The sequence below is a fragment of the Paralichthys olivaceus genome, chromosome 16 (assembly GCF_024713975.1).
Source record: "Paralichthys olivaceus isolate ysfri-2021 chromosome 16, ASM2471397v2, whole genome shotgun sequence".
In the NCBI taxonomy this organism is placed as follows: domain Eukaryota; kingdom Metazoa; phylum Chordata; class Actinopteri; order Pleuronectiformes; family Paralichthyidae; genus Paralichthys; species Paralichthys olivaceus.
The window spans coordinates 7,017,012-7,031,202 of record NC_091108.1 but is presented as its reverse complement, the minus strand read 5'-3'; the positions used below and the strand labels follow the sequence as shown (position 1 = coordinate 7,031,202).

General features: G+C 39.6%; 1 protein-coding gene across 1 annotated transcript in view; it reads left to right on the top strand.

Moving 5' to 3' along the window:
• The window catches only part of b4galt2 (UDP-Gal:betaGlcNAc beta 1,4- galactosyltransferase, polypeptide 2), a 117,297-nt gene extending 103,528 nt beyond the window's left edge, over positions 1-13,769 (top strand). The window contains exons 7-8 of the mRNA XM_069511324.1: positions 1,941-2,045; positions 8,654-13,769. Of these exons, the coding sequence (XP_069367425.1) occupies positions 1,941-2,045; positions 8,654-8,804 (256 nt within the window). The 3' untranslated portion in view covers positions 8,805-13,769. The remainder of the gene's footprint in view (positions 1-1,940; positions 2,046-8,653) is intronic.
• The last annotated feature ends 422 nt before the right edge of the window (positions 13,770-14,191 follow it).

The following is a 14,191-nucleotide window of genomic DNA, read 5'->3' as shown; positions in this document are numbered from 1 at the left end:
TGTGTAAAGCTGATTGTTAGCCAAGTCTCTGAACCTTCAATATACTGCAACGTGTGGCTTTAGCCTTAAAAACCCACTTATACAAAAGAGAGAGGAAACAAAATAAGGGAGAGAGAACAGGGGGGAAATAAAGAAAAAGGGTAGAGAAGGAAGCAAGGACACAAGAAATGTAAGGTGTGAGGAGAAGAGGGGATGGAAAATAAGGCAGAAGAGGGTCAGGAGTTCCTATGCAAGAGCAGGAATTTGAACGGTAGAAAGGATGAGGAGTTGCTGAGGAGCAATATCAGGCATGGATGCTTTCTGAGACACAGTCTGCATTGGAGCGTTGTGGGCGGCGAATGAGAATTGTTCATTCCGTACACACACACACAATCCTCAATATGATTGCAGGTATGAATATCAATGTCTCTCTCAACCCCTGGGTTTAAACCAGGCTTTATGTGGAACAGATCTGTTGTTTGTGTTAGCCCCGTTCTCCATTTGTTGTTGCATTAGATACAAATCTCTGTGCAGATTTGCCCTTGTATTGCATCTTGGCAGTGATACAACACAACCACTCTGTGTCTCTAGGTCTCATGCTTTGTTTTAACTGAAACTCTCTGTAAATCCCAGGCTTCTCTCTCAGCTGGTGTCCGTAAAGTTCACAGCTCCTGAACCATTTGTTTCTCGTGGTGTTATAAAAGTGTCGGGCCTCAGTTGTTCTTTCTTTTTAGGTTTTACAGTAAAAGCTTAGGGATCGCTGTCTGGCCATTTGTTTGTGTGTGACACTGTTTGCGATATGTCTATTTCCTGAAATTTCTTTAGGAGCTGTGAGTGAGAACGCAAATGAATTTCTACATCATGTCCTGCCTCCTGCTGTACCCAGACCCCACCACCAGCGAGGCATTGTCTCGCCAGTGTGAACACGTTTGACCCAGAAATGTTCAAGAGAATGTGAAATCCCAATTTTCAGGACATTATCCAGAATCTTCATGTCTGAAAATTACTTGTAGTAACTAAGGAATAAGTTTGGATTTACATCTATGTTTAAACAATATTCACACATTTATGGCTTTAGTTGCTATTGCAGTGCAGATACTCTGTAAAATGCAGTTTCAGGCCAAAAGAGCAAGAGAGAATATAGTAGAGCAAAGCAGAGCGTACAATGACCAGCAGCCTGTCATCCTGTTAGGATGCTACATGCTCACAACATTAATTCTTTCGTATCCTCGTCGTTTCTAATCTTTATCCTGCAGTGCTTCAGATTTTTCCGTCCCTGTAGAACCGGTGGGTAAAATTTTATAACATAGGGACGTTAGAGGGACGGGGGGAGGCACACTGTGGAGGTCAGCATGTTTGGGGTCAAAGAGTAATTACTTGAACTTGAAAATCTGTGTAGTACTCGTTGTTCTGACTCAGCTGACTGCAGCTACTGTCTTTATGGGAAGTAATGGCTTTGGTCTGAGCCGACCAGTTGAATCAATTAATCAGATATTCTCTTTGTGGTTCTCTTTATGTGAAGTCATGGCTTTGGCACGAACCAAGTCAAACTTTAACTGCTAATAAAAATGTAATGTGGAAAAATAATATGTTCCAAGTTCAGCTATTAAGAGGCTTCAATAATCTGGGTTCGATTTTCATGGTCAAAGGTCACAATGACCTCACAAAACATGTCTTTGGCCTCTTGAACATGATACCTCAAGTCTGCCTTTAGGGAATGTCTTCAAATCCACTTGGACTCAAAGATCGTTTGATTCCAGTGGTCATAGGTTAAAGGTCACATTGACCTCATATTAAAGTGAATGCAGTTTGTCAGGAACACATGGAGGGACTAACATTGCATTGGTTGGTGGAGGCGTACAACCACAGGGCGGTACTTCTAATTTATCTTATAATCTCCCTCTTTGTCTTTGTTTCCCGCTCTCTCCCTCTAATAGATATGGTCTCTGTATGTGTTGCAGGATCACTCTGAACGGGATGAAGGTGTCCAGGCCAGACGTTCGGATCGGCCGCTACAGAATGATTAAACACGAGCGAGACAAACACAACGAGCCCAACCCACAGAGGTACTGCATCACTGTCCAAACTCGTTCTACGGCTTTACATTCAGATCGATCCCACCGCTTATGTTCCACAGCTACACACTCTGCACGCCTCTAACTTTTTCATATCTGTTTGAGAGAATTGGGATAATGTGGTGCTGCAAAGGGCACACTATCAATAACATGTCCTGATAATTAGTGTTAGCTATATTTACTGCTCAGAACACACAGAAGAAAAAATAGAGGGCCAGCAGTGAGACATGATAACAATCACGATTCCCCATTGTATCTGATTTAATTCTGTTTATTTTCCCTGGTTAAACAGAGACGCTTAAACGAGAAGTCTTTCCTATGTTTTTACCTCAATTGTAATCCACATTACCACAAAAACACTATGGCTGCTAGTTCTGCTGCTCCTGTTCTATATTTTTTTTACAACCCAGTAATTTAAAATTAGAGTTTCAATGCTGCTTGGTTCTTTGCAATTGAGAGTCTATTCTGAACCACAGCATTTCAGACCAATCAGCATCCGATGAAGGAAGGACCATGTCTTGTGTGCAACAACAATGGTTGGAAATAGCCTTTACCCTTATTCGTTTCTAACAAAGCCTTCTCAGATGGTTCTGCATCAGGTTACAGATTTGAGAGACATTCTTCTTCACTGATAAAACACAATGACTCATAACAGGATGTTTTAAGATGCAAGAAACCTTATAGGTGTGGACATATGCTGAATAAATGACATTTGTAGATTTCAAACATTTCTGGTTCTTTAAATTCACAAACACTAAAACAGACTGTATAATCTAAGTTTCCTGCAAAGTCAGTGCAGTGGAAACAGTTGGATCCTCAGATGGGGCCGTCAGATAAACTAAGAACCAAATAATGGAGCAAAATAAAAAACTATCCTCTGCGGACATCGACTTGGCCTTTACTGGTCAGTGACAGATTTGAAGATTTTACAAAAACATTTCCAATAAAACAAAAATGAAAAGAGATATAGCCGAGGGGTTTAAATGTTTCTCTTCTGGCTTCATCCCTTTGAATTGCTGTTAAAACAAATATGGGAAAATGCTTTCCCATATAAATGTGTTATGGTTTGATGAATGAGAACCAATATTCTGAGATGAGCCCTTCTAGACCTATTTATCACCAGGAGTATAGCACCTCATATTAAGCTGCTTAAACATGGATTATCACTGTTAATTCTCCTCTAGAAGGCCCTGTTTTCATGCCTGGATTGGCCGGGCAGCGATGCCTCTCAACACAAAAATCGATAGCTGCTGCAGCCGAGGCACAATGAAGATATAGTGAACTCGGTTCTCTCCTCCAATATTATTTTAGTGTGATTTCTTGTGAAATTATTGTGCCACAGTGTTTTGACAGGGCTGCACCGCCTCATGGTTTTAGCTGTGGCTCCTAAATTGGTTTATGAGATGATTAAAAATTGCTGGCAACAGGAGTCATGTGAGAGCGGAGTGACAGTTTTTCTCATGCAGTTAATGCAGATAAACGAATTGTGACATATTTGGTGTGAATTTCGTTTCTAGCCCCTGAATGTTTCGGCTGATAAATCAGCTGGTAAGAAGTTTCAGATTTGCAGTTAAAAAAGGAATTAAAAGTTTCAATCTACTGAGGTCTTTTGATTATTATTAATTAACAACAAAAAAACAACCACTTCATTTAGTAATGAAAATGTTTCACTTTCTTTTTAGAAATCCAGAGGTACAGTATATTTCCCCAATGCTCATGACTAATAAGCAGCCAATGAATTATTTATGAAAATGTTTGGAACAAACCACATTTTAATAGAGAAAACCTAACACTCCCTCTGGTCTCACATGTACAGTATATACCTTTTATTGGCAGTTTATTATTTTGGTATTTTGTGAAATTTCTATGTTGATTCCCTTCACCAAGCTAACAAATAAAGATAAAACCAACTTCTGATGTCTGTGAGAACTGACAATTAGCCAAAGGTCAAGCCTGCGACATCAACTGAGAAGAAATAACACTTTGGCGACATTAAGATGTTTTACTGCTGAAATAAGTAACACGTCAGACCTTCATCTAGAAGTGGATTCACTTTCAAACTAACAATCTATACTGTAAAATGGCCGCAGTAACTTCAATATGAAGAAGTCTGAAATAACCAGGCCTGCCGAATATGTCATCCATCATTGTTGTGCGTGAGAGAGAGAGACAGACAGAGAGAGAGAGAGATTCAACGATCCCTCTGTAATTGCCTGCTGAATGGACACCATAGAGATGGGAGCCTGCTAGGTCAGACTAGTCTAGTTGCCTTCATCAAAGTCAATAAATCAACCACTTGCGTGCGTGTGTGCATGCTTGATAGCGTTTTCCTCCTCCTCTCGCTCGGTGCTCTGCTCTCCCTCCCTGGTTTGTGGACCAGACTTCCTCAATAAGAGGTGACACCAACAGGGACACTATTTATTTGAAGCCGATACATTATTCATAACCATACCAAGGGGCAGAAAATAACAGGCCTATTAGTCGGCACAAACGTCATTTCTACAACCCTTCTGGACATTCATTATACAGTCTTGGAAAATTCAGCTTAAAGGATATTTTTGAGAGGAAGTGGGATTTAGACTTGAATAAAGCACAGTGGCTCTGAATAATCAGGAGTTGTTAAAGGAGGGATGACCATCAGGGTTCACACAGTGTTGGAGCTCTCGCCGTATCTCTCTTCTGGTCGGAAATTTTATTCATCACTTTTTATCTCCTAAAGATAAAATACAAATTTTAGATTTCTTTTAATGCAGTTTTTATTTGCAGCAGACTGATTATCTTTCATTCCATCAACCATCTGGTATGATCACTGACAAACCTGTAAGAAACTGTTGAGCTTTTATAGTGTTTACTTCTTTCATTATCTTAATTAAGCGACTTCCCATCAGCACTAAACACAAAGTACAGCTTCAAAACTAAAATATTGGACAAATAGAAATTTGAACCTGAGGATAAAACCAGATTAAAAGTTAGTAACTCATCAAAGTGATTACAGTTCATCCTCTGAGGGTCAGGAAGGTCTGTACCAGATTTATTACCATCAACCCAATAGGTCTTGAAATATTTTACTCAAACCCACAAATGTGAACCTCATGTACGGACCAGAGGAAAAGCCAGAGAAATTAGAGGGATTCATCAGTGTGAACATCTGAACAAAATGGAAATTCAGCAGAGATATCAAGATATTTCTGTTTGGAGCCGAGTATTTGGACACAGAGGCAGACACACAGATTAATCAATATCGTCGTAGCTACAGAAGATATATCATAAATATAAAGTGAGGTGTATGGAGGAAAATGTTTGTTTATATCTCTTCCAGGACCTTTTTAGTTTTTATTATGATTTCCATATTCCTGAAAAGTTGCATTTCAACTAGAAAATCAATTTTAACCACTTTCTTTTCCTGAAGGAGCTTTACACAAAGGTCTGTGTTTTGCCTGGATGCTATATATATATTTATATGTATGATATTTTCATCTTTTAAGATGATCACTATGACAGACGAGATACGTGTAGAGTCATAAATTCTGGCTCTCATTTGGTCCAATGAACCTGGAAACGTCACGTTCACTTCCACACCAACAACCTATAACATCAATTTGTCTTTCAGAAATATCTTAAAAGCCCTAAGGTTGTGCACGCAGAGGTCTGTCATTCAATTACACAGATAAGCCGAGCATCTGTCTGTGCACTTAGTCTTCAGGTGCAGTTACCTCTCTGTTTTGATTCAGATTAATGATTGAGCCTTTTGGGAGAGTTTTTCTGGAGTACCTGCGTAATGTCCAGCGTTTAAGGGAAGCGTCGTCTCGACTGTTTGATTAATGTTTACCGTCTCGCCCACACGCACACGCATGAACACACGTTTGCTCAAATATGCACACACTCTCACACAGGAGTCCATTCTCTCAGTTCTTTGTGGTGGTGGTTAGGCATAGAAATGAGATACTTGGATGGCAGAAGGAGAAACGAGACATTCATTACCAGCAGAGAGTATCAGTTAGCTCACACGCACATGCACACGCACACACACACACACACATATTGTCTCCAGCAAGCGTGGCTTTGTGCATTGCAGATGAATGAGTAGCACATAACACTGTTCAATATTCCATTCATATTTTACCATCTTGGGAGTGTGTGTGTGTGTGTGTGTGTGTGTGTGTGTGTGTGTGTGTGTGTGTGTGTGTGTGTGTGTGTGTGTGTGTGTGTGTGTGTGTTAGACTGTCTTATGTGGAATCTATCAAGGGCCATTCCAATTTTTACAACATCCTTTCTGGGCCATACTAAATTATTGAAAACAAATATTATATTACAATTTCTGTGTTTGTCTCTGTCCTCATCTGATTTTATTACTGCTTTTAATTTAAATATTTGCTATTTTGAATATTGTTTTTAATTGTGTTTTTTTATTGACACTGGATTTGCTTCTCTTTGGTGATGCGCCTGATGTCAGATGGTAGTGATGATGGCTTTAGCCAAAACAACTTGAAACTTAACAATAACACATTTTTAGGCTTAATTGCTTTCTTTCCAAGCATTAGATGAAAATATATCGCTCTCATGCTGGATATGAAGCTAGATCAAAGAGAATAGCTTAGCTTAGCATCAAGACTGAAAATAAGGGGAAACAGCTAGCCTGGTGTCGTGTCCATGCGTAACAACATCTGGTTACCATGAATCTTCCAAGCCAAGAATCCTATTTTTGTCTTTTTCAGAGACTTTTATAATCTCAGGTTGATTCCTTTTTCTTTGGATAGAGCCACACTAACTATTACAGATATATCAATCTTTTCACCTAACATTTGAAGCCAATGAGCGTATTTCCTAGAATGTCAAACATATCCCCTGAGATGTTTCTCTACAACAGTGATGTAAATATATGCCACTGGGGCAAAAATAACCCCCAGACACTGGCTTGACAAGCTATTGTTCAGATCCTAAACCAGAAATGTTTTCCTGCGAGACAGTCAGTGGAATTAAAATAGAGCTTTACTTAGCCCAGTTAGGAAATCAGACTAATGAATATACAAGGAGGGCTGCCTTTGTCTTGTCCTCTAACTCTAAAATAAAACTGAAATGAGAAAGCTGATGGTTTGAAATGATGCCACACATACAGAAGTGCACATGTGTTTGAGTCTCTCTATATTTATATGGGGATTAGTTTATTCCTTCTAATCTCCGCTGTTATAGATTGATCCAAAGAATTTTCTCTCTCCCTCCGTTCTGATTCACTTTATTTTTAATATCAGTATATCTCGCTCTCTCCATCTGTCACTCTCTCTCTCTGATTTATATTTATCTCTCTGCCTATCTGTCCTCCATTTTTTCCTCCCTGTCATCCAGCCGTCATTTCAGTTAAACCAGCTGATGTTTCTCCTCTCCTTCCCCTCCTCTCGTTTGCACTCTGCCTCTTAAACTCACTCCCTTCCCACGTAGATCGAAGCACCATTCCTTAGTGGACGTCAGAACACGTAATTCTATTTATATCTTCTTGTATTATAAGACATTTTTCCAGCTTCCATTGAAGCCACTAAAGCTCTTTTTGATTCGATTTGAGAGCGACAGAAGAAGGAGGCGATGCAGACAGGGGGGGGAGATGTTCACTAGTCACTTCTGACAAGGACTTGTAGACTCAGTGGTCCATGTCGGACTGAAGTGTCAACTCCAGTTTTACGTCCACGCATATCATTAAGACGACGTCTCATGTTGGAGTCCATCACCATTTTCTTTTGAAAAGTGAACGGGCACGGTGCCGGCGTCTGCACACGTGAGCTCCTCGGCTGTTCTCAGACATAAAAAGCGCTCTTTAAGACGAGAGCGTTGTACACACACTGGAGACACCAACACACTCTGGCCTCATTTCCAATCTTCCTATTATTACTATTATTGTGAGGGTGGAGGGAGGGTTTGTGTTATGAATCTGTCAGAGTTTGCACCACACACAGTTCAGTGTGTTACCGTCTGATAGTGTGTGAATTATTTTTCCATCTTTAATATGAAATCACTGAAACCAGAGCAGACTCTGATGTAACTGCTGAAGCTCAGCCAATGGGGAAGGATACACCAGCATAACTCAAACAAACCGAGGCAGACATGATGGATGAGCCCTTCACTGGGTCCTAGTATGATGCCATAGCACCACCTGTTGGTCATGAGGAGCATCGCAAAAGAATATCACTACAACTCAGCTAAAACAATTTAGCAGAATGGTGATTTTATGTTAATGTCAATGCTGTAAAATAAGTTTAGAGTGTTTGTGATTATTTTAGAGCACTTTATCACTTATTTCCTCTAAAGTATAATTTACAAAAGTATTGACATCATTTTGTTTTTTCGTAATTGCGTCCTCTATTGAGTAACTCTTATGACTTATTTCGGATGCAAAGAGGTAAAAACACAAGAGAAAAAAAAGAAAACTGTCCAGAACAGGTAGAAATATACAAAAAAATCAAAGGTTTTCAGGCGTCACTTTCCAAAAAGGATGGAAACAACTTATCTACTGTATCAGATGTTGTTTAAAGCTCAATACAATGTTGGAATTTCTAGCACTGTTATGTTTTTAACTAATCAAAAGTTTTCTCTCTCTTTCTCTCTGTTAGATTCAATAAAATCCAGAACACAAAGAACACAATGAAGAAGGATGGCATCAGCTCGCTGACCTACCGAGTGGTTCAGGTCAAGCGGTTTCCACTCTACACAAACATCTCCGTGGAGATCGGCAAGCCACCGCCTCGGCCTATCAAGGGCTAGAGAGAGAGAGAGATGGAGGAAGATGAGGGGGTGATGCAATTTAACTGGAGGGAGAAGGTGGAAAGAGGAGAGATTAAACGAGGGACGTGAAGAGAAAACTGGAGAGTTTGAAGGAAGCGTTGTCAGAAGCACATCACAGTCTCTTGATCTCTCCTTAACCTCTGTCTGTTTTTTGAGATTTCAGCTTGTCGTGTCTGTTTCCAGGACTCAGGCTCTTCTCGATGTTTTTTTTCAAGCAGCCAGTGGCTTCTACACCTCCTACATTTACCAATCAGTGACTTCAGAAGAGTGGACCAAAGTATCTGTGGCAGACTGGAGGTTGGCATCAAACTCAATGTCTTTCTGTCAACAATCCTTTTTGTAAACTGGAGAGCATCCAATGGCATATCAACGGAGGTCACTGACAGGAGCTGTGGTTGGGTGATCAAAAGATGAGACAGTACTATCGTGGCGCGCTTTGATAACTTTCATGTCGTATTCTGGAGATGATGGACAGCATCCTGAGGGACTTCTTGGAATATATTGATTGAGGTGATATAAACCAATGATTGAAAATCAGGCTGTTAACATGGAAATAAATCAGAAATTGAAGGACACACAATGTGCTGCCTGATGGTTGGGAAATATCAGGAAAATAAACCTTACTAAGAATTCACGGACAGAGGAGCGAGGATTGCCACTGGAGGAAGCTGAAACATTAACACGACGTAACGACGTGCAGTGTTGATCAGTGGAACTGCATCATGACGGTTTGCATATCAGAGGTATCGGCTGACGCTCACTCGACATGTGTCAATTTCATATTGACATTTTTCATCAGGGAGTGTCCTGTTTGGATCTAATAACTCAATCTTACCCTCCACTATCAATTATTGAATGTGTATTGTGCCTGCATCCACAGCAGAAGACTCAGAACTGGAGCTGATACAACGTGTTCGTCATCAGCGACAAACACCCGAGAACTCTCTTTTTGTTCTCATTGTTCTTTTTTTTATATATGAACTCAAACTTTGGAAACCGACTCTGACTTATTAGAACTTTTGCAACAAAAGCAAATACATTGAAGATGCAGAAAGTTTTCTCTTGGGTCTGAAGGCAACATGGTGGAACTACCATGGGAATGCATTTTGAAATAAAATGTAGGACCAGGGCAGAAATATAAACTGACAGCTCAGTTAAGATTTTAACCCCTGTAGTCCATACTGATGATATTTTCAGCTTTATTTAAGTCATTTCTGCATTAAAAGATACAGGACATCAAAAGCCTGTATTCACACAGTGGCCATTTTTCTCTGATGCCTGCACGCTCAAGGTGGGAAGCTCAAATGCTGTCGTGGGCAGAATAATGTTGAGCCGCTGTGATCCAGGTTTATACGAGATATTAACACAGAGAATCTGAAAAACTGTTTTCATTACATTGCCCTCTAACTGATCAGTAACTGTAAAGTGGGACATGGGACCATGTTTCAAGGTTAAACGACATTGTTGTTTGTTCATTAGCCATCAATAGCTTATGTTTGCATTAAACCACTTCCCGGCTAACTTCATTGTAAAATGGACTGGAATCAAACTCTAAATGCTAAATCCTCCATCCAGAACAAAGATCCAGAATGCAACAAACTGTGTTTTGTTCCAGTGAGCAAAACGTGAAATGACTGACTCCTCCGGAATATTTCTGAGGTCACCTGAAAAGACACAACAACGGTTAACGTCAAATACTGTTCATTTTCCCACAGTCTTAAATAAATGTGGCCATGAAGTGCTTCATTTCAGAGTAAAGACGGCTGTCATGGCAAGGAAATAGTTGAACGCTAACATTAAATGTAATATGGTCCCGTATTCCTACAGTTTGAAAATGTGTGTGTTTATATGGTTTCATCATGGATCACAGCAATACAACATGATTCTGTATCCGAACGCTTCCCACCCTGAGCATGAAGTCCCAGGTAAATGGCCGCCATGTGGACATGGTCTGTATTTGTTTGAGTGCAGATTTAACTTGGTTGTGATGTACATTTTTCCATTTTTCCTAAACACATATGGGTGCTAATATCAGAAATGAGCTGTCAGGATATAGTCATGATGACTCATGTTCTACAGGAAAAAATCATGGTGGCTCTTGTAGATTTTACACCGGCTCCACAGACGAGATTAACTGAGATATAATCAACTTTCTTTTTTGTTTTAGCCTGTGATGTAACCTGGAAGTCAGATTTTCTTTTAATCATTGCAAATCATATTATCAATACTATTACTATGCCATTTTCTCTCTCTACTATATTTTTTCTTTTAATCGTTAAGAAAAAAAGAGAATCATATCCGGACAGAGGAAATTATAAGGTCCTAGTCTTCCGCTGGTGGAAATTGTGAATTTTAAAGCAGTAATTGGAGTTTATCGTTTGAGCCGTTTGACTGACGTCCCTATTTCTACTTCAGATTTTATCATCTTCAGTCGTCAGTTCTTTATTTTAGTCTATTTCATCACGCTGTCAGATTAAAGACGTGATGAGCTAAATGAATCAAACTTACACTTTTTCTACTGAATTTTAAAAAAATGTGACTCTCTTCCGTTTGACTAAAAAATGAACAAACGAAACTGATTTCCTCCATCGTCGTATCGAAGCCTTTGACTGTTTTATACTTTGACGCGTTGCTCTTATCCTTTTTGTTGTTTGTTTCTTCTCATCTCTACTGTTGCCGCCTGAACACCAAACTGATGCCTTCGGAAATGACACAAAGAGGCACTGAAGGTTGTTTTTCGCAGGTCATTATTTTAGGGGTAATTCTGTATCACTAAAGGACAATGTGTATAAATGTGCGTTTTAAGACGGATGATACTGATGTGATCATATATTTGTTTCAGCCTAATATCTGTGATGCTTATATGTAAGGAATGATTGGATCTCTCTTCAGCATTCACACATGGATTCACACTCATTTCTGTTTTTCTCTGCATCATCTCCTCTGTCATTGCGTTCTCCTTCTTCCTCTGCCAGTCCAGACTCTGTGTGTCAACAGCACAGTGTTGTGCTTTGAGGTGAATCCACTCCAGACTCTGCTGCGTCTCACTGGAGCTCTTCTTCCTCTCTCAATAGATATCGACAGGGCTCCTCTTTGTGTCTCTGAATCAGTGCCACTTACTGTGTCTTCATTTTATGTATTCTCTCTCTCTGTACTCAAGCCCTTATGTCGCTCCCCCTTTTATCATTGTCCTTTCCTTCACTTTCTCCCACTCCCAATTCACCCTCCCTCTTTTCTGTCTTTCCTTCTTCTTTGTGTCAGAGTGCAGTATGCTCTCCTGGTGAGTTTCAGTGTCCTCGGCAGACAGACTACACATGGAGAGGTCAATGCAGTATCTCCTCTCTTTGCTGTTTACAGCTCACCCTGTGCAATATTCTTGTTTTATTCATCTCCTGCTTTATATCATTGTTTGTGATGAGGTTTGGTTTGAATTTGGTTTTTAACCCAGTCATTTTTTCTTTTTTACTTTATGTCCAAATCGATTTCTTCAAATTTCTCAAATTCACCTTTTCATTTGAAAACGGTATTATCAGCACACAACAGATATAGTCACAGCTATTGCTTTGATTTGATTTTACAGTGTTAAAGGGGGACCCCAGCGATTCATGTTATAATTCCATTTCTAAGTAATGACTTGACAGAAAAAAAGAAAATAGTAAAATCTAAATTTGAGCAGCAGTAGCCAGGATAATCGGACCTTTAGTCACAACTGGTAAAATTCCAAAAGGAAATTTCCCATAATGACACTCAATAGTGTCTCTTAGAGGTGCAGAGTGGGAGGAGCTACTCCAGGTAACCCTGGATCCCTTAAACATCTCATGATTTGCATTCTATGAACTTGGACTGACATGAAACTCACTTGAGTATTAGAAAATATTTGCTAAAGCCAGTTTCCATAATGAGAATCAACGAGCGAAATGACGTGCTCCACAGTTCAGTGACACATTTAAAAACAGACAGCTTCTAAAACACATTAAACAACCAAGAAAAACTGTGATATTAACAAAGAGAAAATGTGGGTGAAGAAGAAACATCCATCGTTTGCCTTAAAACTTAGTTATGTGCAGTGCTGATAGTAAAAACTACAAATTGCCCTATTCTGAAGTCTGATTTTAACACCTGCAGTTTCTGTTAATTCACTTTTGGATTTTAGGTCAGTTGTGGGTGAATGAACCAACAATGGTGCCATGTTTTGATCACTTAAAATCGTGTTGAATTTTCTATACTACTCAGATTGTCTTTGAAATAATTATAAGTGGTGGCCATAACAGAAACCTTAAATTTCTAAAATAGAAATTTGTTTGATGCTTCCAACCTCACAACACCCAAATACCCACTTCTGTCAATCCTCCCACTGTATAACACTGTCCATCTGTTTCACACAGACTGAGTTGAATAAAATGGGTGAGGTGTCCCGAGCTTCATCGAGGCTCCTGTGATAAATTACTGGAAAACATTTACGAGGTCAGTTAAACAAAGAAAGTACGAGATGAGTGACACTGGATGGAGGAAATGAAGGATGTAGCGAGACAGACATGGCCACGGTGTATAAACAGTAACATGGATTATGTAAGAAACAGAAACCTGAGCAAAAATCCCTTTTTAAACATTTCCTGTTACTCCAGAATAAGAGGAACCAGAGGGGTGCTTGATGTTTCTTGATGGACATTTGATTTTTGAAGCCGTTCCACTCGTCGAGCACGCCTCAGGTGTTCAAGTACTCCAAACGCTACTTAAAATACAAATTTTTTGGTTTTGTTCGTCTGCTGCAGAGAGCAGACGCAACTTTCAGGCCTTTGGGCGTTTTTAAAAATTTACTGTATCTCTAGCTATGGGTCTTTTTTGTACATTGAATGTTGAAAATGTTATATCTTATATAGAATGCATTATGTCATAACAAACCTACTTTTTCTATACAATCAATAAATCTGATGTTAAAGATTGTATGATGGTGTTGTCTTCTTAATGTGTGGCTGTTAATGTGCCTGCTTTTTTTCTCAGGTTACACAGGAATGTCACCTGCAGACCAAGGTTATCCGGAGCTGTAATATCCGCAATTTTTGGCAACCGTGTTTCCTGTTGTCATGACAACCTTTATAAGCCTGTTACTGGTGTCTGAGTCTGCACCAACTCTGAGCCAAAATTCTATATACCACCCTGAGGGTTACAGGCGGCTTCTTTAGTTTTTATTTTCTCTTCCATCTTGCAGTGTGACGCTATCTGTCTTTCTCTCTTTTATTTTCCTATACTTTTCACATATTCTTTCTTCTTTGCAGGGAGCGCTGCCTGGTCCCAAACTGTCAGCAGTGAATGCTCTGCAAGGAAATCAGCATTGTTTGCATCATAACTTTTCACAAAACAGCAAA